This window comes from Bubalus kerabau, chromosome 6 (genome assembly GCF_029407905.1).
Source record: "Bubalus kerabau isolate K-KA32 ecotype Philippines breed swamp buffalo chromosome 6, PCC_UOA_SB_1v2, whole genome shotgun sequence".
Taxonomy (NCBI): Eukaryota; Metazoa; Chordata; class Mammalia; order Artiodactyla; family Bovidae; genus Bubalus; species Bubalus kerabau.
The window spans coordinates 29,785,911-29,809,694 of NC_073629.1; the positions used below are offsets into that span (position 1 = coordinate 29,785,911).

A 23,784-nucleotide genomic window follows, 5' to 3' on the forward strand; every position below is an offset into this window, starting at 1 on the left:
TAGTTTCTGGTCTTTGATTTTTGTGTATGGTGTAAGACAGGGGTTCGGTTTCATTCTTTCATTCCACATTGCATGTGGCAATCCAGTTTTCCCAACACTATTTGTTGAAGTGGATATAGTGAGGATTTCTTTAGGTCCTGACATGTGACACTTCATAAGTGTGAAATTGTAGAATCATGGTTCATTGAATTCTTGCTTCAATTCCTGTTCTATGGAAGGCAGTATTAGGATGATTTCTGCTCTTAGGATATCATGCGGTGGTTTGGAAGACCTAAATAAGCACTTAACTTTAACAATTGAAGGGATGATCAGTATAATTTATTATTTAGTTATCTGTATATTTGTATTTTTTATTTTTTGGTCATGCCATGCACCTTGTGGGATTTTAGTTCCTTGATGAGGCATTGAACTTGTGGCTCTCGGCAGGAGAGCCCAGAGTCCTAAGCCTGGATGCGCAGGGAATTTCCAATATGATTTATTTTTTGCAAATTAGAAAATTTACGGGCCAGAGGGTCTTGGTCAAGGTTATTTAGCTCTGTTTTCCCACTATTTCATGTTTTATAGTTATTTTGAAAAAGTAAAACATGGAGATGGTTAAAATTTTGAACAAGATAAATGATTATATAATAACTCATTGAAACCCAGAAATCACTAACATATAAAATGCTAGTTATATAATTTTTACCAGAAAATGTAAAACAACTAAGAAGCTATTAAGAGTAGAAGTCTTATCTGGTAGGACATTACCTCAGAGTAAAACATATTATCATTATGCAATCTCACTCAAGTACAGTTTTAACACAACTGCCTCTTTAATATTTCTTCTTGAATGACCCAGATGCATCTCAAACTTACCATGTCTAAAATTGAACTTGTCTCAAAAATTTCAAAATGTCCTCTTTGTAAGCTCTTATTCTTCTTATTCCTAAGCAAGAAACTTGGGGATGATCCTTGTCTCTCTATTCCCCAATATAATTTTCTTAGAATATTTCGTCTGTGATGCCTTTGTCATCTTATGTCTTTGGTAATATTGGCCTCTTAAAATGAGTTGTTAATTGTTCTCTTTTCCTTGGTTTTTAATTTTTTAAAAGACATTATCTTTTTATGTTTTGACTGCATTGGGTCTCCTTGCTGCACATGGGGTTTCTCTAGTTGTGGCGAGCAGCATCTCTTCTCCGTTGTGGTGCGTGGGCTTCTTACCGTAGTGGCTTGTCTTGTTGCAGAGCATGGGCTTTAGGTGCTCGGGCTTATTTACTGTCCCTGGGGTCAGTAGTTGTGGCCCCTGGGCCCAGTTGCTCCGAGGCATGTGGAATTCTCCCGATAAACTCTGATCCAGTCACTGTACCATCGGGCAAGTTCTTCCTTCTCTGTTTTTTAAAGTTTGTGTGAGGTTTGTATTATTTTTTTCCTTGAGAGAATTTATCATTGAAAAAACCCAGCAGGCCTGGACTTTCTTTTGTAGAAGAATTTAATTACAAATTTAGTTGCTTTACTTCATATTAGTGTGTTCAGTTTCTCTGTTTCCTTGAGCCAGTATTTGGTAGTTTGTATTTTCTAGGAACTTTCTAGGAGTTTGTATTTTCTAGGAATTTGACTTGTTTGTTTGTTTGTTTATGACTGCACCACTTGGCTTGTGGGAAGTTAGTTTCCCAACCAGGCATCAAACCTGTGCCCCCTGCAGTGGGAGCATGAAGTCTTAACTACTGGACGGCTGAGGGAGTTCCTTTGACTCATTTAAATTGTCTGTCTTGTTGGTATAAAACTTTTATAAGTCCCTTTGCTGTTCACCTGAAATTATCACAACATTGTTAATCAGCTTTACCCCCAATACAAAATAAAAAGGTTAAAAAAAAAAAAAGATGAACATTTTAAATTAAGATCTTTGTTATCAGGAAAAAAGCCTTTCATAATATTCCCTTAATTCTTTCGATTTCTGTAGGGTTTGTTGTTAAGTCTTCTGTTTCTTATATTACTGATTTTCATATTCTTTGTTTTCTTTTTTAACCTCTAAATCAATCTCAGTGTATGTTTCCTCACACCCCAACCCCATCTCTTCCCTTCCACCTGCACCTTATCTCCCATCCTGCTAATTATCAATTCTGTTGATCTTTTCAAAGAATCATCTTTGAGTTTTATTCCCCTTCCCTCCATTGATACCTACTCTGATCTTTATATTATTCTATTTAATTTGGGTTTGATTTGCAGAATCTGAATTACATGATCAGATTATTGGTTAAAAATTTTTTTGTTGTTGTTTTCTAGTATATTTTTAAAGCTACAAATTTGTAAGCCTGTGCTGTCAGATGTGTTAGGTAACTCCCATATGTGGCTGTTAATGCTGAAGTTAAATAGTAGATTGAGTTCTTCAGTCATCCTAGTCACATTTCAGGTGTTCACTGATCTCATGTGCCTAATGGCTACCCCGTTTGACTTTGCAGATATAGAACATTTTATGGCAGAATTTCTTTTGGACTCTTAGGTATTGCTTTAACTGTATCTGGTGAATTTGTATATATTAACTTTAACTTATATTCAGTTCAAGGTATTTTCTGTTTGTCCTCAAGGTTTCTTCTTTTACCCATTGGTTAATTAGAATTTGGTTTTTAAACTTTCCAAAATTTGGGCTTTTCAGATTTCTTTCTGTTGTTACCTTCTAATTTAATTGTGGTAGGAGAACATACCATGAGTGGTCTAAACCCTTTCAAATTATTGAGATTTGTTTTATTAACTAGCACTGCTGCTGCTGTTTACTCACTAAGTCGTGTCTGACTCTGCGACCCCAGGGATTGTAGCCCACCAGACCTCCTCTGTCCATGGGATTTCCCAGGCAAGTGGGTTGCCATCTCCTTCTCCAGGAGATCTTCCTGACCCAGGGATTGAACCAACATCTCCTGCTTGGTAGGCAGATCCTTTACCACTGAGCCACCTGGGAAGCCCATTAATTAGCAAAGGGATTGGCAAACTACTTCTTTAAAGGGCCAGGTAGAACTATTGAAAAAGACTCTGATGCTGGGAGGGATTGGGGGCAGGAGGAAAAGGGGATGACAGAGGATGAGATGGCTGGATGGCATCACTGACTCTGTGGATGTGAACTCTGGGAGTTGGTGATGGACAGGGAGGCCTGGCTTGCTGCAATTCATGGGGTCGCAAAGAGTCAGACACGACTGAGCAACTGAACTGAAATGAATACTATTTTAGGCTCTGTACATGGCACAAGGTCTCTGACATGGCTTATTTCCTCTTCCTCGCAGACACTGTAAATTATGTATTTTATCCTTGTCCCTGGTTCTGGACAGAACTTGTAAGACTGAGAGATAGGGATGATAAGTGCATCTTTTCATTATTAATAAGAGATCCCTTTTAATCACACCTGGGTTCAATCCCTGGGTTGGGAAGAGCCACTGGAGAAGGGTGTGGCAACCCACTCCAGTATTCTTGCCTGGAGAATTCCATGGACCGAGAAGCCTGGCAGGCTACAGTCCATGGGGTCGCAAAGAGTCGAACACAGCTGAGCAACTGAACTGAACTGATCTTTGTATGGAATGTTCTGTATAGATCAGTTACATCAAGTTGGTTACTATGTTGTTTAAGGCTTTTATATTTTATAAAGACCGTTTTTATCAGTTTCTGCAAAATGAGTATTGAAATCTCCGTCTGCAGTTGTTTAATTATCCTTTTCTTCATTCTGTTAGTATTGCTTCATGTATTTTTTTAGGTACATATGCATTTATAGTAAAGTAAAAGTAAAAAGTCGCTCAGTCGTGTCCAACTCTTTGCAACCCCGTGGACTATAGCCTATCAGGCTCCTCCGTCCATGGGATTCTCCAGGCAAGGATACTGGAGTGGGTTGCCATTTCCTTCTCCAGGGGAAAAGTTACTGCTGCTGCTAAGTCACTTAAGTCATGTCCACTCTGTGCGACCCCATAGACGGCAGCCCACCAAGCTCCCCCGTCCCTGGGATTCTCCAGGCAAGAACACTGGAGTGGGTTGCCATTTCCTTCTCCAATGCATGAAAGTGAAAAGTGAAAGTGAAGTCGCTCAGTCATGTCCGACTCTTAGCGACCCCATGGACTGCAGCCTGCTAGGCTCCTTCATCCATGGGATTTTCCAGGCAAGAGTACTGGAGTGGTGTGCCATTGCCTTCTCCTATGCATTTATAATTGTTAGCTATTTTTGTATTGGTTCTTTAGCATATAAAATGTTTACCTTTATGTCTAGTAAGTAATCTGTCTCATCTAAGAGTCTTTTCCCTCCACCTTTCATGATTATTTTCATGGTATATCTTTTTCCTTTTTTTTTTTTTTTTTCACTTTCAGTCTGTTGTGTCTTTAGAAATGTTTCATTTAGACCCCATGTAGTTGGATTTTGTCTTTTATCCAGGTTGACAATCTCTGCCTTTTCACTGGAGTACTTTTCCATTTTTTCCCCATCACTTCATGGCAAATTGATGGGGAAAAGTGGAAACAGTGACAGATTTTATTTTCTTGAGCTCCAAAATCACTGCAGATGGTGACTGCAGCCATGAAATTAAAAGATGTTTGCTCCTTGGAAGGAAAGCTATGACAAATCTAGACAGCATATTAAAAAGCAGAGATCAGTTTTCTGACGAAGGTCCATACAGTCAAAGCTATGGTTTTTCCAGCAGTCACATATGGATGAGAGAGTTGGACCATAAAGAATGCTGAGCGCTGAAGCTTTCAAACTGTGGTGTAAGAGAATACTCTTGAAAGTCCTTTGGACAGGAAGGAGATCAAAGCAGTCAATCCTAAAGGAAGTCAGTCCTGAATATTTATTGGAAGGATTGATGCTGAAGCTGAAACTCTTAATACTTTGGCCACCTGATGCAAAGAGTTGACTCATTTGAAAAGACCCTGATGTTGGGAAAGATAGAAAGTGGTAAGAGAAGGGGACAACAGAGGATGAGATGGTTGAATGGCGTCACCGACTCAATAGACATGAGTTTGAGCAAGTTCTGGGAGATGGTGAAGGACAGGGAAGCCTGGGGTGCTGCAGTCCACGGAGTCTCAAAGAGTTGGACACGACTTAGGGACTGAACAACAGCAGCAATTGTGTGGTTGGATTTAGGATGTTTGTTTTCTCTTTGTCATGTCAGGTTTTGGTTCCTTTCTTTTACAAAGCCTTTTGTGTCCAGTATTTTTAATGTTCTTTAAAATTTTCTCTCTTTTTGGTTTTACTTTGTTTTTGTCTTAGTTTTTCCTCTAGCAATTATATGTCTAATTTAATACAAGCCATGTCAAGGTAATATTGTATTAATTTTGTTAAAATCTAGCAAAATGTTAAAATATAGCAATCTTTGCTATAGATCCATTTTTCTCCTTTGTAACTGGGGCTTCCCTGATGGCTCAGATGGTAAAGAATACGCCTGTAATGTGGGAGACCTGGGTTGGGAAAATCCCCTGGAGAAGGGAATACCTACTCCAATCTTCTGGCCTGGACAATTCCATGGACAGAGGAGCCTGGCATTCTACAGTCCATGGAGTTGCAAAGAGTTGGCCACGACTGAGAGACTTTCCCTTCTCTTCTCACTTCTTCTCCTTTGTAACTATTGTATTATTCTGTTTATATGTTTAAAAAACTTTATTCTGATTATCACTTTAAACAATCATGGTGTTTTTTTTTTTAAAGAAATCAAGAGGAAAACAGTCTTTTTTATGTCTTCCATATGTTTACCCTTTCTAATGCTTCTCTTTTTCCATTCAGTGGATCCAGGGTATTGTCTGATTGCAGTTTTTTTCAGCCTGAATGAACTTCATTTAGTATTTCTTTTGTGGTACAAATATGCTCATGACATTCTATTAATTTTTGTTTATCTGGGGATTGCCTTACTTTGCTTTCAGATTGAAGAATATTTTTGTTTTATAAAGAATTCTTGGCTCTACAGTCTTTCAATTACTTTAAATATGTCACTTGATTGCTTTCTGGCCTCCATTGTCTCTGATGAAAAGTCAGATGTTAATGTTGTTCCCCTGTGGATGATGAATTGTTTTTCTGTTGCTGTTTTCAGGATTTTCTTTGAAAAGTCCTTGCCTTGCAGTAGTTTGAGTATGATAAATCAAGGTTTGATTCTCTTTGTTTTATTATAGTTGAATTTTTCCAGCTTTTTGACTTTTGAGATTAATTTATTTCATTGAGTTTGGGACATTTTTGGCTATTATTTTCTCAAAATATTTTTCCTGCTCCTTACTCTCATCTTCTGAGACTTCCACTGCATTCGTTTTGAGATCTTGATGTCTCTCTGGCTGTTCCTCTTTCTCCCCCTGTTGTTTTGATCTTTCTGCCTTTTAAGGATTGAATACTTAGACTTATCTACAGATCCACTAAGTCTTCTATTTGAGCCTAGATATATGATTAAATTTTTAATTTTGGATGTTCTACTTTTCATCTTATGGGTTGTTAACTATAATTCCTAGTTCTCTCTTCAGACTTCCTATATGTTGAGTCCTGCCATCGTATTTTACTTTATTCTTAGGAGTATTTTATAATAGCTGCTTTGAAATCTGTTTATTAACTTCAGTGTTTGGACTCCGTTGATTAGTTGACTGATTCTCCCCCAACCCCAGGTTAAGTCACACTTCTCTGTTTCTTTATGATTTTCTGTATTATAGCAACTCTGACTTCTGGTTTATTTTTTTGCAGGTTGTTGCTATTTTGTAGTAACTTGCTTAGTCTTAAAGTATGAAATTTGTACAGCTTACAGTCATTGATACCTCTTTTCAGTTATTTTTATTTTTATTGCCTAGCCTGGCTTTCTAGGGTTCGCTTCTATTAGTATGTCTGCATAGCTTGGTGGTCAACCAGTGCTTTGGGGTGGAAGTTTCGATCAAATATCTTGAGTTTATCAGCCTCACACCATTAGTAATCCGTCTTTGTTTAGTTTAGGAAACACACTAAAAGTTGCAGCCAGGTTTTAGTCTCATTTGGCCTTTTATTTTTGCTGGGCTTTCTTGAGTATCCCTTTTAGTTAGCCAGGTGTGTGTAGAGTTTTATCTTAATTGTGTGACTCTCATTTTAAGTGTCTTATGTTTTCCTAGTGGCCTGCTGCCTGCTTTAGCTGTGACCCAAACTTCAGTGTGTACAAGGTGTTTTTTCCAAACTGGAATACCTACTTTTAGCTGGCAAATCTGTTCACATTTGCTCTCCTGACCTAATTGATCTTGCTTCATATGGTGCCAAAGCTGCTTTTTTGTTTTTTAAGTTGAAGTATAAGTTCGTCAAGGCTGTATATTGTCACCCTGTTTATTTAACTTATATGCAGAGTACATCATGACAAACGCTGGACTGGAAGAAACACAAGCTGGAATCAAGATTGCCGGGAGAAATATCAATCACCTCAGATATGCAGATGACACCACCCTTATGGCAGAAAGTGAAGAGGAACTCAAAAGCCTCTTGATGAAAGTGAAAGTGGAGAGTGAAAAAGTTGGCTTAAAGCTCAAAATTCAGAAAACGAAGATCATGGCATCCGGTCCCACCGCATCATGGGAAATAGATGGGGAAACAGTGGAAACACTGTCAGACTTTATTTTTCTGGGCTCCAAAATCACTACAGATGGTGACTGCAGCCATGAAATTAAAAGACGCTAACTCCTTGGAAGGAAAGTTATGACCAATCTAGATAGCATATTCAAAAGCAGAGACATTACTTTGCCAACAAAGGTTCATCTAGTCAAGGCTATGGTTTTTCCTGTGGTCACGTATGGATGTGAGAGTTGGAGCGTGAAGAAGGCTGAGCACCGAAAAATTGATGCTTTTGAGCTGTGGTGTTGGAGAAGATTCTTGAGAGTCCCTTGGATTGCAAGGAGATCCAACCAGTTCATCCTAAAGGAAATCAGTCCTGGGTGTTCATTGGAAGGACTGATGCTGAAGCTTAAAGTCCAGTACTTTGGCCACTTCATGTGAAGAGTTGACTCATTGGAAAAGACTCTGATGCTGGGAGGGATTGGGGGCAGGAGGAGAAGGGGATGACAGAGGATGAGATGGCTGGATGGCATCACTGACTCGATGGACGTGAGTCTCAGTGAAGTTGGTGATGGACAGGGAGGCCTGGCATGCTGCGATTCGTGGGGTCACAAAGAGTTGGACACGACTGAGCGACTGATCTGATCTGATCTGATCTGATAGTTGATTTACAGTGTTACATTAGTTTCAGGTGTACAACAGAGTGAGCCAATATTTTTATATATTATACTCCATTTAAAGTTATTATATGAAAACCAAGGAACAGAAAATAAAAAACACAAAAAATTATTATATAAGATTGGCTATATTCTCTGTGCTGTAACACTGTCCTTGTAGCTTATTTATCTTATGCTTACGAGTTTGTGCCTCGTAATCACCTACCTTTTTATTATGCCTTCTTTTTCCCTCTGCCTATTGATGTTTCTGTATTTGTATTGGTTTCTGTTTTGTTATATTCATTCACTTGTTTTAGTTTTTAGATTCTGCATGAAAATTTAAGATACAGTGTTTGTCTTTCTCTTTTTGACTTATTTCATTAAGCATAATACCCTCCAGGTCCATCCATGTTGTTTTAAATGGCAGAATTTCATTCTTTTTTTTTTTTTAATGGCTTAATAATAATCTACACTTCTTTATCCATCTGTTGATGGTCACTTAGGTTGCTTCCATATCCTGGCCATTGTAAATAATGCTGCTATGAACATTGGGGTGCATATATCTTTTTGAGTTAGTGTTTTCACTTTCTTTGATTTTATTCCCAGAAGTAGAATTGCTGGATGATGATATGGTAGTTCTATTTTTAGTTGGTTTTTTTTTTTTTAAGGAACCTCCATATTGTTCTCCAAAGTGGCTGCAGCGGTTTACGTTCCCACTAGCAGTGGAGGAGTGTTCCCTTTTCTCCACATCCTCACCAGCATTTGTCATTTGTGGTCTTTTGGTAATAGCCATTCGGGTGGATGTGAGGTGATAATCTCAGGGTTTTTAAAAAATAATGTTTCTTTATCTGACTCTGTCAGGTCTTGGTTGGGACACTGGGGATCTTGAGTCGTACAGAACCCTTTGTGGCAGTGCCCAGACTCCAGCCGTGCACATGGGCTCTCTAGTGGTGCACGGCCTTAGTGCTCCACAGCATGTGGCATATTAGTTCCTTGACCGGGCATTGAACCTGAGTGCCTCAAATTTCAAGGCAGATTTTTAACCACTGGACCACCAGGAAAGTTCTTCAGTGTGGTTTTGATATGCGTTTCTCTTATGATTAGCAGTGATGAGCACTGTCAGTCATCTGTATATCTTGTTTGGGAACATGTCTATTCAGGTCCTCTGCCTAGTTTTCATTTGTTTTTTTCCTTTAATATTGAGTTACATGAGCTTTATGGGACTTCCCTGGTGGCTCAGTGGTAAAGAATCCGCCTGCCATACAGGAGACTCAGGTTCAGTCCCTGGGTTGGGAAGATCCCCTGGAGAAGGAAATGGCTACCCACTCCAGAATTCTTAACTGGGAAATCCCATGGACAGAGGAGGCTGGCAGGCTGTAGTCCATGGAGTCACAAAAGAGTCGAACACGACTTAGTGACTAAACAACAATATATATTTTGGGTATTATTGGTCATATCATGCAAATATTTTCTCCCACTCAGTAGGTTGTCTTTTTGTTTGTTGCTGGTTTCCTTAGCGGTGCAGAAGCTTTTGAGTTAAATTAGGTCCCATTTTTTAATTAAAATTTCTATTTGTTTAGTTTTGGCCGCACTGGATCTTCACTGCTGTGTGTGGCCTTTCTCTGTTTCGATGAGCAGGGGCTACTTTCTGGCTGCAGTGCATGGGCTTCTCATTGCAGTGGCTTCTCTTATTACGGAGCATGGACTCGAGGCACTCGGGCTTCAGTAGTTGCAGCCTAGAGGCTCATTTGCAGCTCTTGGGTTCTAGACCACAGGCTCAGCAGTTGTAGTTTAATTGTGGTATCTTCCTGGACCAGGGATAAGTGGTGTCTCCTGCACGGATCACCAAGGAAGCCCAACATTTGTTTATTTTTGGTTTTGTTTCCTTTACCTTAGGAGATAGATCCAGAAATATTGCTACCATTTATGTCAAGAGGGTTCTGTGTACGTGTTTTTTGTTTTAGGAGTTTTATGGTTTCTGGTCTTATATTCAGGTCTTTAATCCATCTTGAGTTTACTTTTGTATATGGCATGAGAACAGAGCTGCTGTTTTTTATGGTCACCCTTTAGTAAAACTACTGATGGTGCATACTAGAATTTTCGAGTGGGAGTAGGGATCGTAGGATCATGCTCAGGCAAGAAGGCCAATGCCTTCCACTGTTTTTACCATAGCAGATTTTTGTAGAATAAGCAGTTCTCATTTTGTCTGATAATGATTGTTTCCCAGTGCTTTGAAATGGATGGGTTCTTTTGTTTGTGACAATTTTGTTAAGTTTTATATCTGCACTTTGAGGGGATGGTTCACTTTTCATTCCTCCATTCAGTTCTGTTCAGTCACTCAGTCGTCTCCGACTCTTTGCAACCCCATGAATTGCAGCACACCAGGCCTCCCTGTCCATCACCATCTCCCAGAGTTCACTCAAACTCACGTCCAACGAGTTGGTGAGCCATCCAGCTATCTCATCCTCTGTCGTCCCCTTCTCCTCCTGCCCCTAATCCCTCCCAGCATCAGAGTCTTTTGCAATGAGTCAACTCTTCGCATGAGGTGGCCAAAGTACTGGAGTTTCAGCTTTAGCATCATTCCCTCCAAAGAAATCCCAGGGCTGATCTCCTTTAGAATGGACTGGTTGGATCTCCTTGCAGTCCAAGGGACTCTCAAGAGTCTTCTCCAACACCACAGTTCAAAAGCATCAATTCTTCAGTGCTCAGCTTTCTTCGCAGTCCAACTCTCACATCCATACATGATCACTGGAAAAACCATAGCCTTGACCAGATGGACCTTTGTTGGCAAAGTAATGTCCCTGCTTTTGAATATGCTATCTAGGTTGGTCATAACTTTTCTTCCAAGGAGTAAGCATCTTTTAATTTCATGGCTGCAGTCACCATCTGCAGTGATTTTGGAGCCCCCAAAAATAAAGTCTGACACTGTTTCCACTGTTTCCCCATTTATTTCTCATGAAGTGACGGGACCAGTGCCATGATCTTCGTTTTCTGAATGTTGAGCTTTAAGCCAGCTTTTTCACTCCCCACTTTCACTTTCATCAAGAGGCTTTTTAGTTCGTCTTCACTTTCTGCCATAAGGGTGGGGTCATCTGCATATCTGAGGTTATTGATATTTCTCCCGGCAATCTTGATTCCAGCTTGTGCTTCTTCCAGCCCAGTGTTTCTCATGATGTACTCTGCATAGAAGTTAAATAAGCAGGGTGACAATATACAGCCTTGACGCACTCCTTTTCCTATTTGGAAGCAGTCTGTTGTTCCATGTCCAGTTCTAACTGTTGCTTCCTGGCCTGCATACAGGTTTCTCAAGAGGCAGGTCAGATGGTCTGGTATTCCCATCTCTTTCAGAATTTTCCACAGTTTATTGTGATCCACACAGTCAAAGGCTTTGGCATAGTCAATAAAGCAGAAATAGATGTTTTTCTGGAACTCTCTTGCTTTTTCGATGATCCAGCCCATGTTGGCAGTTTGATCTCTGGTTCCTCTGCCTTTTCTAAATCCAGCTTGAACATCTGGAAGTTCGTTTCCAAGGCAAACCATTCAATATCACAGTAATCCAAGTCCATTCCCCAGCTAGTAACACTGAAGAAGCTGAAGTTGAACGGTTCTATGAAGGCCTACAAGACCTTTTAGAACTAACACCCAAGAAAGATGTCCTTTTCATTATAGGGGACTGGAATGCAAAAGTAGGAAGTCAAAAAACACCTGGAGTAACAGGCAAATTTGTCCTTGGAATACGGAATGAAGCAGGGCAAAGGCTAATAGAGTTTTGCCAAGAGAACGCACTGGTCATAGCAAACACCCTCTTCGAACAGTACAGTAGAAGACTCTATACATGGACATCACCAGATGGTCAACACCAAAATCAGATTGATTATATTCTTTGCAGCCAAAGATGGAGAAGCTCTATACAGTCAGCAAAAACAAGACCGGGAGCTGACTGTGGCTCAGATCATGAGCTCCTTATTCTTCTATTAGTGGAAGTGAGCTAGCTGTTGATTTTTTTGTCTGTGTGTAATTCCATTTTCTCAAAAAATTAAAAAGTTAATGTATTTTCTTAAAGTACTGTCTCAAATATTTTCCTAGGTCTGAAGTTCTAAGAACTTCCTAGGTCTTGTACCATTGCACTAGTTAGTTGTGGCTATCTAGATTTTAGTTAACTAAAATTCCCTGGGTATCCATTTGTTCAGACTCCCTGCTTCCACTGCAGGGGTCACAGGTTTGACCCCTGGTCAGGGAACTAAGATCCCACATGCTGTGTGGCAGGGGCCAGAAAATAAATCTCCCTCAAAAAATTTCTTGAAGCTCTTTTTTTTTTGTTGCATTCAAAAGTGTACTGAAAAGTTACATTATACTTTTGTCTTTGTTATGGTCTCCATTTATTTTAAATTTATTACTTAGCTATTTTTGTTTCTAGGTTTTTGTTCTTTTTAAAATCTGTTTTTGTATTTTCCTTTGGTCATAGTTAATGCTATTCTATTTTGATTACATTAAACATTCATTTTATATTTATGCACTAATTCTGCATCGGTAATCTCTGCTGTTCGTTTTCTCCCCTGTAGTTTGTCATTTCATTTAGTTTGTTAATTCATGTGTCTGTTTTTGCTTTTACTGCTTTAACGATGACATTCCATTAACAACTTCTGGCTTTAAAAATTATATATTTTGGCTGTACTGTGTCTTAGTTGTAGCATGCAGAATATTTCAGTTGTGGCATGTAGGATCTAGTTCCCTGGTCAGGGATAGAACCTGACATTGGGAACATGGAATCTTAGCCACTGGACCACAAGAGAAGTCCCCTGGATTTATAGTTTCTAATGGAAGTCTGCTGTCATTGTTATCTTTGTTCCTTTGTATGTAATGGGTTCATACCTGCCTCTCCCACTGCTGTTAAGGTTTACTCTTTATTATTAGTTTAAGCAGTTGATTTTATGATGTGCTTTGGTATGGTTTTATTTAGAGGTATAATCCTCAGAGATTATTGAGATTCTTGAATTTTGGATTATTGTTGTTCAAGTTGGAGAAAATTTGGCCATTTTCTCTTAAAATATTTTTCTGATTTTTTAGAATATCCTTTCTGAAATACCATTACACATATATTTAGCCACTTGATAATGTCTCACATTTAGTGAGCCTGTGTATTTTATTCCCCCACTCATTCATTCATCTTCATGCTTCAGTTTGTCTACTTTCAGTTTTACCAGGTTTTTCTTTTATGTTTTGAAGCAGTCTTGTTAGGTGCACAGTTCAGTTCAGTCGCTCAGTTGTGTCTGACTCTGTGACCCCATGAATCGCAGCACACCAGGCCTCCCTATCCATCACCAACTCCCGGAGTTTACCCAAACTCATGTCCATCAAGTCGGTGATGCCAGCCAGCCATCTCATCCTCTGTCTTCCCCTTCTCCTCCTGCCCCCAGTCCCTCCCAGCATCAGAGTCTTTTCCAATGAGTCAACTCTTCACATGAGGTGGTGAAAGTACTGGAGTTTCAGCTTTAGCATCATTCCTTCCAAAGAACACCCAGGGCTGATCTCCTTTAGAATGGACTGGTTGGATCTCCTTGCAGGCCAAGGCACTCTCAAGGGTCTTCTCCAAGAAGCCTGTAGGGCTGTAGGTTCGTACATTTTAGTTTCAGACCTTGGTCTCCTCTCACCTCCACTTACATTGTCCCATGACTTGAGAACATTATCTAATCTCTCTGAACCTGTTTCCTCACTTTTGAAATGAATATAGTAATTGATCCTACTTTACAGAGCTGTTATGAGGACTGAGTGAACTAATACATAATAAATTTCTCAGTAAATACTAACTGATCTTACAGTGAAACCTTGTACAAATGCAAATATAGACATAATTTGATATGATTATTTCCTGTCCCCAGCAAATACAAATAGACTGTATTTTCACGTAGGCACATTAAAAATCTTACTGGGATGAGGGCAGAAGTGCAAGGTAGGGCAGAGTTGGGCTGCAAACATCTGATAAGGAATGTGGGGTGGCAGAGTCCCTATGTCCGCAATGTTTTAGGAGCCAATTTATGTGAATCAGACTGAAAGATGCCAACTAATGGAGGTTCTTTCTTGGAATTTCTGAAACTTGACTCTGGTTTGTGTGATTGAATTTCAAGGCCCTTGCTTATTTTATTAAGGAAAGATTTTACTTTAATTGACATAATTTTAATCATATCTTAATTTTCCTTTCATATTTTAATTAGAATAATTTTTAAAGTTTAATTATAATAGAACAGATCATTATATTTTAGTATTTTATGTTTTTTAATCTCTCTCATAGTTATATTTACTTTTAGCCCATGCATGTTTATGTATCAATGTTTTATTGATGCCTTTGCTAATTACTTCTTGCATCTCACTTCTAAATATTTTTCCATGTTCTCAGATATCAGATTGAACTGTATAAAATTGACATACTTGCAGGTCCTAAGTGGTTGAATACTTACAGTTTTATATGGTTCAGCCCAATGCTTTATTAATTCTTATAGCAATGAATAGTACTGTTTTATGTCTGGTAATTTGATTTGCTCTTATTGTAGAATAATAGCTTTATCAGGGTATAGATTGCCAGTTGACTTTTATTTTCTCCAACAACTTTGAAGATAATTATTCCTGTTATTGTTTGGCAGTTGTTTTTTTTTTTTTTTAACTGATGAGATAAGCTCTAAGTCTGGTTTTCTTGTATTACTAGTAGTTATTAAGAGTTTTTTGAGGGGTTTCCTAGTGGCCTAGTGGTTAGGATTGTGGGCTTTCACTGAGGTGGCCTGGGTTTAATCCCTGGTGAGAGAACTGAAATCCCACAAGCCACATGACGTAGCCAAAAAAACCAAAAAAATTTTCTTCATGTTTGCTGATGTTTAGATGCAGAGGTATTTTTATCTTGCTTAAGAGTTGGATTGCAATCTGAGGGCTCATTTCTTTAGGTCTGAAATTTCCAGCCTTTATCTCTTTAGCATCTCTACTTCATTTCCTTAATGAACTTCTTTTTGACATATGCTGGAATTTCTCATTTAGGTCCTTTGTTTTTTTTTTAGATGTCCAGAATGTGTTTATTGGGACGGGTTCCCAGTCATCTTGATTCAGGGTGCTTTTAATGCTGCTTCTGTCTAAGGAACATTCTCCGTAAGGCTTGCTTTTCCTCTTGTAGATTGACAGAGGATAGTAGAACAGCCAGCTCACAAAACTATTTGTGCATGGCCAAAGATGGTGGTGATTTTATAGCATCTTGGGCATTTCACATCCATGAAAATTGGGGAATTTAAGGCTCCGCACCAGCACTTCTTATGTTTCCTCTTCTTTTATGGAGAGGGATGAAGGAGATCCTTTGTGAGAGGCTTGTTCTTATGGAGAGGTTGTCACTGCCAGAAAGGCTCATTGAGTTCTTTAGCTTGCTTCTTCTCTTTTGTATTCTATCCCTCCTTATCTCTGTGTTGAATTCTACTTAATTCCTTCATATCTGTCTTCTATCTTAATAGTTTTCGTAAGTTACCACTTGCTTATTAATTAGTGTTTTAAGTTTATTCAGTTTCATTTTCTTTTTTATATCTACCCATTTTCATAGATTCCGTTTGTCCTCTATCTCTGTGAACATTTTATACATATTTGAAGTCCATCAGACTGTTTTGTTTTCTGTGGTTTTAGGTTTTTACTTCTTGGTTTATTGTGTTTGTCTACTCATTCCAGCAGTATTGGGTTTCTTCATGTGCATTGTAGTTTTATTTATGAGCTTATCTTCAGTGGGAGTTCCACTTGTGCCTTGGGTTGGAAGGAGTTCTAATGAGATGGTTTTGTGTTTATAAGAGTTCAGAAAAGTTTCTTTTGGTTGTTGCTGAATGAATATGTGAATTTACCTAAGTAGGAATTCCAGGAAAAGAAGTAGCTATTGGGCAAAAATAATGACTTCAACTTTGTGAACCTTTTGCTTGGAGTTACAAGTTGATTAAAGAGAAGATTTTAAATAAGAACTTGAGCTTAGGATAGAGGACAGAAGAGAAATGTTGACTTCACCCTTGGAGAAGATGACTAGTGTGATGGACTGGGTTCCTTCTGGTTCATAATAGATTTACTTCTAATTTTCCATTCAGTGTTTCTGACATTGCGGAAAAACTGGTGCCAGGACATGAAGCTTCAGAACTAGAGGTCGCATCACTATGTGATCTTCCCTTAAGTCATCCAGCATTACCTCCCAGTTTATTATAAAAGGCCATAGCTCAGGAATAGTCAGATAGAAGCGATGCACAGGGCAAGGTTTGTGGGAAGAGGTATGGAGCGTCCATGCTCGCCCAAGTGTCACTCTTCCCGAATCTCTACCAGTTCACCAACCTGGAAGCTACTAATCTACTAGGCAAGCTTCTTAGTTTCTTGACTTGGCCTGTCTGTGTACTGTGCAAATAGTACATACTTTGTTTACACATCTATGCATCAAGCTTATTTAGTGTTGATGTTGCTTGTGGGTGACTCCAGGACTGGTGAGGGTTTTTGTTTGTGGAGTGCTTAAAAGATTGCCCCATGGCTTTATTGAGGCAGTTCAGTTTCACCTTTTGACCTTTATCTTACTTCCTATTCTCAACAGTGGTAAGGTAACCTCTGTGGCTCACTTATATCACTGCCTCACTACTTAGGCTTTGAGTGCTCTGTTTTGTTTCTGGCACTTCAAAATTTTGCGTTCTTGGGTGTAGACTTAGGTATTTTGGGGTTTACACTTTAATTTGTTGTATGTTAGCTATTTCTGTATTTGAGTTGGGGGTCATGTGGTCTTTTCGCATCTGCTTAATGATCCGTCTTGAAGTCCATCAGTCAGTTTACTGAAACTAAATTCCACTTAACAACACTGTGGAGATAAACTAGTTTGTAGAGGTGTCTATTTTAGCCTTTAACCCCCTCCCATCCTCCACCCCAGTGATCATACATTTTAGTAAATTAACACTTAAAGGAAATTAGTGAGTATGAACGAGTCTCTCAGAACTTGAGCTTTGAAGTAATGAAATCAGTTCTAGGAACATTATGTGGTCACTAGCTTTGGCTTTGAAGTTTGGGTTTCAGTTTTGTGTAATACTGAAAACAACATGGCAACTGGTACTGAGTGATAGAGTCAGGAGCACACTCATTTGATCACTAGTTACAGGGGCATACTTGCAAACTCAAAAGATTCTCATTTTCAACAAAAATGTTTATATAATCTAAACATTTATTTATAAATATAGAATACCAAAAAGATCCCTAAAGAAACTTCAGCTCTTTTTGTTTTGGTGATAAGATACTTTGCTGGGTGATCTGACAGGAATAAGTAGTCAGAATAGGAATGGGGTTTGTTGATGTCTGCCAACTTAAATTTTCTTGTGTCTCTTTGGGAGTTCTTTCATGCTTCAAATTCTGAATTTCAAGCTTCTTTGAAAATCTTTATGACAAAAATCTTCCTCAAATGTATCCCTCTACGCTTTGTGTACTTTGGGTTGTGTTTCTTCTGCAGTATTCAGTATCCTTTTGCTGTCTACATTTTTTGAAAAGATGAAAAGTCATGAACTGTGATGTCAGCTTGCTAGGTAGAAGTAGAAATTTTAAGAATCTGAGCTTATTCAGAAATCAAAAGCTAGTATGATTTGCATCAAATCATTCTTTTACACAGATATAATGGATACTTTTATAATATTTAGTGTTTCTTGCTCAGAACAGTATGCCTTTTGAAAGATACTCCTTTAGATGTCACAAATTTCTTAACTTTCTCAATATTTTAGTTATATGACTATATATATACTAATACATACAGATAGTTTTCTCTCTGTAGGCTCCTATGCTTTTTTTGTTTGTGAACTTTGCATCTGCTGTTCTTGATTTGCACGCTGTTTCTTTCTTTCCTAGTTTTTTATGGGGTCCCCAAGACCACAGTCAGATTTGTGATTTGCTGGAAGGACTTAGAATTAAGAAAAACCCTTATACTCATGGTGCATGGTGTGAAATCCAGGAGGAAGCAGGTGCACACTTTCAAGTGTCTTCCTTCAGTAGAGTTAAACAGGGAGATGCTTTATTCTCGCAGTTAGTGTGTGATAGTATGCAGAAAGAGTGTTACCAACCAGGGAAGCTCACCTGAGCCTCTGTCTGTGGTTTTTATTGGGGAATCAGTCATACAGGTGTAGAGCCTCCGCAGAACTGGTACCACCTACTTGACCTCCAGTCAGATCCAGAGGTCAAACTGAATGCAGATGGCCTCAGGCAAACAGAAACTTTTTTTTTTTTTTTTTTTGAGGGGGAGGCACTTTTATCAGGCATAATTAATATTCCAAGAGTTCAGAAGTCATCTCCCATATGCCCATCAAGGGCTAGTATTGACGGCTTTCCTTAGAAATGTGCAGGGTTTAATGAACCCAGACCAACCAAGTATACAATTTCTTGCACATTAGTGAGTGCAATTGATTCTTCAAGATCATGTGTAACTGTCACCTTCTCAGTGAAGACTTAACTTATTCACTGTAAGAAATTATTGCTCCTTACTTACACTTTTCTCCTTTGTAGTTACGCTGTATGTTTCTTGAATGACTTTTAACTCATGCCATCTTCGATGTAAAAATATTTATATTCATTTTTCCCTTTTTCCTGACCATATTGTTTCTTCCTTTGCTTTCATGAATTGTTTTATGCCTTTCTGTTGAGGGGGATCTCTGTATGCATTTTGTAGTATAAACACAATATTTTGTTTCATATATACAATTGTAAAATTATGCGTAGCAAAGTATATATGTTTGCTGAGGGACTGATATTCCTACTTTGATTTATTTTTTAACTTTAAGTGTAGCATGGTTGCTTTACAATGTTGTGTTAGTTTCTACTGTATAGCAAGATGAGTCAGCTCTACGTATATACACATGGCCCCTGCTTATTGTACTTTTTTCCCATTCACATTACTGCAATGCTGATATTCCTTTTAGCATGACATTCCATTACAATTACTATGTAAGCTTCTGTAGTTTGTATATGTACAACTCTTTGCAGTCAAATGTTCTACCACTGAGCTATACTTCTTGTATGTACAGCTCTTTGTTTATATCCTTGTCTTTGTAAGTTGTGCATGGTATAAACTATAAAAATTAAATACTAGTCTTAAACCCATTTTAAAATAAATACTGCAGTTTTATTTTAGTCGCACATATGAAGTTAGTGTGTAGGAAATTTAAATCAAACAGTATAGTAAAAATAGAGAACCAAAAAACCTAAAGAGGAAGTATACCTAAAGCCTGAGAACTCAGCATTCGTTACTGTTTCATCTTCAGTTTTGATTGACACTCGATGCTTACAAATGTGGAAACAAACCTTGATATCGTGGTGACTGTTCTGAAGAGATTTCGGCACCAGCACTAAGATTTGTACATTCAGTTGGTTTATAATAGACTTGTTAACAATGTGCATACAGATTTGTTACAGGTCAGATCACAGTGTTGAAAGAAGTAATTAGGATCCTCTAAACTGCACTCAGCTTAAGACATTCCGTGTACAAGAGCGTGAAAGCCATCGTAATAATGTGGCTCCAAGGAACATAGTTTTGAGAAGGAAAATAACCTAAGCTTCTGTTTCCCATTTTAATCACTGAATCTCTAACAGTGACAAAAGTGTCACATAGGACAGTAAATGAACACAATAATAAGTCAGATTTCTTGGAAACCACACGTTTAGCAACCTGGGATAATGCGGAATGTCAGGAAATAAAACATGATTCAACACTGGTTATTTTTGTCATTCTACACAGACATCATTTTTCAATGACAGGACTTTTGTTTTTTAAGTTTTTTACAACGTGGGGCAGCTTGAGTGATCTCAGTTCTCCCACCAGGTATCAAACTGTGCCCCCTTCTGTGGAAGTGTGGACTCTGAACCACTGGACTGCCAGGGAATTTGTGACATAATGTTAATGTTTGACCAAGGCACAAAACTTTAAATTCATTAACCAGTTTCTTTTTTTTTTTAATTATTGGAGGATAATTACTTTACAATATTGTGATGGTTTTCGGCATACACTGACATGAATCAGCTACGGGTGCGCATGTGTCCCCCACCCTGAACGCATCACCCACCTCCTTCCCCACCCCCAGTTTCTTTTTTAAGATCTAGCATTCTTACTGAAGGCTTCTGTCTTACTTTGGACCACTTGTACGCAGTACTCCATCTGCCTATAGTCTGTTTAACTTAACAAAATAAAAATTAATTTCTGACCAGATTTATGGGGGACATAAACATTTCTGTTATCAAAGTGTTTGCATAACCAAAAGTACAATATTAAGATGAAGATGCTTCCTATTTCTTTCAGAAAATAGTACTTTATAAGCTTGCTGTATCTTTAATGTCTTTATTGTTGAATGACAATGAGTAGTTGATAGGAAAAAAAACCAACTATATACTTGCTTTATGATAGCGCATCTATCACAGATTTAAAAATGAAATTTCTACAGAAATAGGAACTAATTTAACAAGGGAAAATGTTTTCCTCATTCAGACTTCTTTGAAGTGGTAATGGCTGCAACCTGCAGCATTTAAAAAATGGCTATAAAAGAGCTCTGTCTTATGAATTTAGATTCAGTAATGTAAAAAGCTATTAAGATATTAAGAAGAGGTGGCAAGAATACACAGAAGAACTGTACAAAAAGAGCTTCACGACCCAGATAATCATGATGGTGTGATCACTGACCTAGAGCCAGACATCCTGGAATGTGAAGTCAACTGGGCCTTAGAAGGCATCACTACAAACAAAACTAGTGGAGGTGATGAAATTCCAGTTGAGCTATTTGAAATCCTGAAAGATGATGCTGTGAAAGTGCTGCACTCAACATGCCAGCAAATTTGGAAAACTCAGCAGTGGCCACAGGACTGGAAAAGGTCAGTTTTCATTCCAATCTCAAAGAAAGGCAATGCCAAAGAATGCTCCAAGTACCGCACAATTGCACTCATCTCACATGCTAGTAAAGTAATGCTCAAAATTCTGCAAGCCAGGCTTCAGCAATATGTGAATGGTGAACTTCCAGATGTTCAAGCTGGTTTTAGAAAAGGCAGAGGAACCAGAGATCAAATTGCCAACATCCTCTGGATCATCAAAAAAGCAAGAGAGTTCCAGAAAAACATCTATTTCTGGTTTATTGACTATGCCAAAGCCTTTGACTATGTGGATCACAATAAACTGTGGAAAATCCTGAAAGACATGGGAATCAGACCACCTGACCTGCCTCTTGAGAAATTTGTATGCAGGTCAGAAAGCAACAGTTAGAACTGGACATGGAACAACAGACTGGTTCCAAATAGGAAAAGGAGTACGTCAAGGCTGTATATTGTCACCCTGCTTATTTAACTTATATGCAGAGTACATCATGAGAAACATTGGGCTGGAAGAAGCACAAGCTGGAATCAAGATTGCTGGGAGAAATATCAATAACCTCAGATATGCAGATGACACCACACTTAATGCAGAAAGTGAAGAGGAACTAAAAATAAAAAGCCTCTTGATGAAGATAAAAGAGGAGAATGAAAAAGTTGGCTTCAAGCTCAACATTCAGAAAACGAAGATCATGGCATCAGATCCCATCACTTCATGGCAGATAGATGGGGAAACAGTGTCAGACTTTATGTTTGGGGGCTCCAAAATCACTGCAGATATTGATTGCAGCCATGAAATTAAAGGACGCTTACTCCTTGGAAGGAAAGTTATGACCAACCTAGATAGTATATTCAAAAGCAGAGATATTACTTTGCCAACAAAGGTCCGTCTAGTCAAGGCTATGGTTTTTTCTGTGGTCATGTATGGATGTGAGAGTTGGACTGTGAAGAAAGCTGAGCGCCGAAGAATTGATGCTTTTGACCTGTGGTGTTGGAGAAGACTCTTGAGAGTCCCTTGGACTGCAAGGAGATCCAACCGGTCCATCCTAAAGGAGGTCAGTCCTGGGTGTTCATTGGAAGGACTGATGCTAAAGCTGAAACTCCAATACTTTGGCCACCTCATGGGAAGAGTTGACTCATTGGAAAAGACCCTGATGCTGGGAGGGATTGGGGGCAGGAGGAGAAGGGGACGACAGAGGATGAGCTGACTGGATGGCCTCACCGACTCGATGGACATGAGTTTGAGTGAACTCAGGGAGTTGGTGATGGACAGGGAGGCCTGTGATTCATGAGGTGATTCATGGGGTGATTCGTGCTGTGATTCATGGGGTCGCAAGTAGTCGGATGTGACTGAGCGACTGAAGTGAACTGAACATAAAAAGCAGATGAAAGTGGATTATTTCTTAAACAAATTAGGAAAACTACTGATAATCAAAGATTTTAAAGCAACTGTGGCACATAACTGAAGCATAAATCAAGATGGAGGGCTCAAAGACTTTTTAATTTCCTAAAATAAAAAAAAAAAGTTATCGTTGCAACATACAGGATTTCTTCCCTTATTTTAATCTTAGGAATTTTAAAGAATAGGCAGTGGATTACATACACACATTTGAGTCCCCGCACAAACATGCAAACATGGACAGACATAGTGGTAAGTAGAGTGTCTAGTTCCTTCTTCCTACCGGCTAACCCTCACTACCACTGATCTATACCTCCTATATGTACCACCCTTTGGACTGTTTATATCCTTGTCTTTGTATGGTGCTTCCTACAATTGTACATGGTATAAACTGTAAGATACTAGTCTTCAGCCCTTTCTTAAAAGCAAGGATTGTGTCATTCTATGTTTTTCAATTTTATGGCTGATACATAGTAGTCACTCTGTTGTGTTGACTATACTGCTGTTTTCTAATTTTTAACAAACTTTAACTTCCGTTTTACCTTGGCAGGTTTGTTTCTTCTGATAGATGCTAGAACACTGGCATGTTAAGTTTCAGAATATCTTTCTTCCCACATTTTACATAAGGATGAATTCAGGTCGCTCTTAATCAACTCAGAATTTATAAGATGAAGATTGTGTATTTCTATTTCTACTATAACAGAATTGCCATAAACTTGTCTTTAGAACAACATACATTTTATTCTCTTACTGTTCTTAAAGGCTAAAGTTTGCAGTTAGTTTTACTGGACTAGAGTCAAAGTGTCAGCATGTCTTGATCCTTCTGGAGGCTCTGAGGAGAGAATCCATTTTCTTTTTTCAGCTTATGTAAGCCTCCTATATTCCTTGGCTTATGTCTGTGTCTCCAAAGCACATTAATCTCTGTTTTTCTTATCAGTTGCCTTCTCCTCCTCTTGTAGTCTAATCTTCCCTGCCTGCTTCTTGTTAGACCACTTGTGATTATAAGACCTTTTAGAACTAACACCCAAGAAAGATGTACTTTCCATTATAGGGGACTGGAATGCAAAAGTGGGAAGTCAAGAAACACCTGAAGTAACAGGCAAATTTGGCCTTGGAGTACAGAATGAAGCAGGGCAAAGGCTAACAAGAATTTTGCCAAGAGAATGCATTGGTCATAGCAAACACCCTCTTCCAACAACACAAGAGAAGACTACACATGGACATCACTAGATGGCCAACAATGAAATCAGATTGATTATATTCTTTGCAGACAAAGATGGAGAAGCTCTATACAGTCAGCAAAAAGAAGACCAGGAGCTGACTGTGGCTCAGATCATGAACTCCTTATTGCCAAATTCAGACTTAAATTGAAGAAAGTAGGGAAAACCA

At 38.6% G+C, this 23,784-nt stretch overlaps 1 protein-coding gene across 3 annotated transcripts in view; it reads left to right on the forward strand.

Moving 5' to 3' along the window:
- TRIM33 (tripartite motif containing 33) overlaps positions 1-23,784 on the forward strand; it is a 138,561-nt gene that overhangs the window by 30,847 nt on the left and 83,930 nt on the right. The window contains exon 1 of one of the 3 annotated variants that reach the window (XM_055584663.1): positions 3,062-3,217. The exons of the other annotated variants lie outside the window; for them this stretch is intronic. Within the exon in view, the coding sequence (XP_055440638.1) occupies positions 3,208-3,217 (10 nt within the window). The 5' untranslated portion in view covers positions 3,062-3,207. Of the gene's footprint in view, positions 1-3,061; positions 3,218-23,784 lie in introns of those variants that run through there. 3 annotated transcript variants of the gene reach the window in all.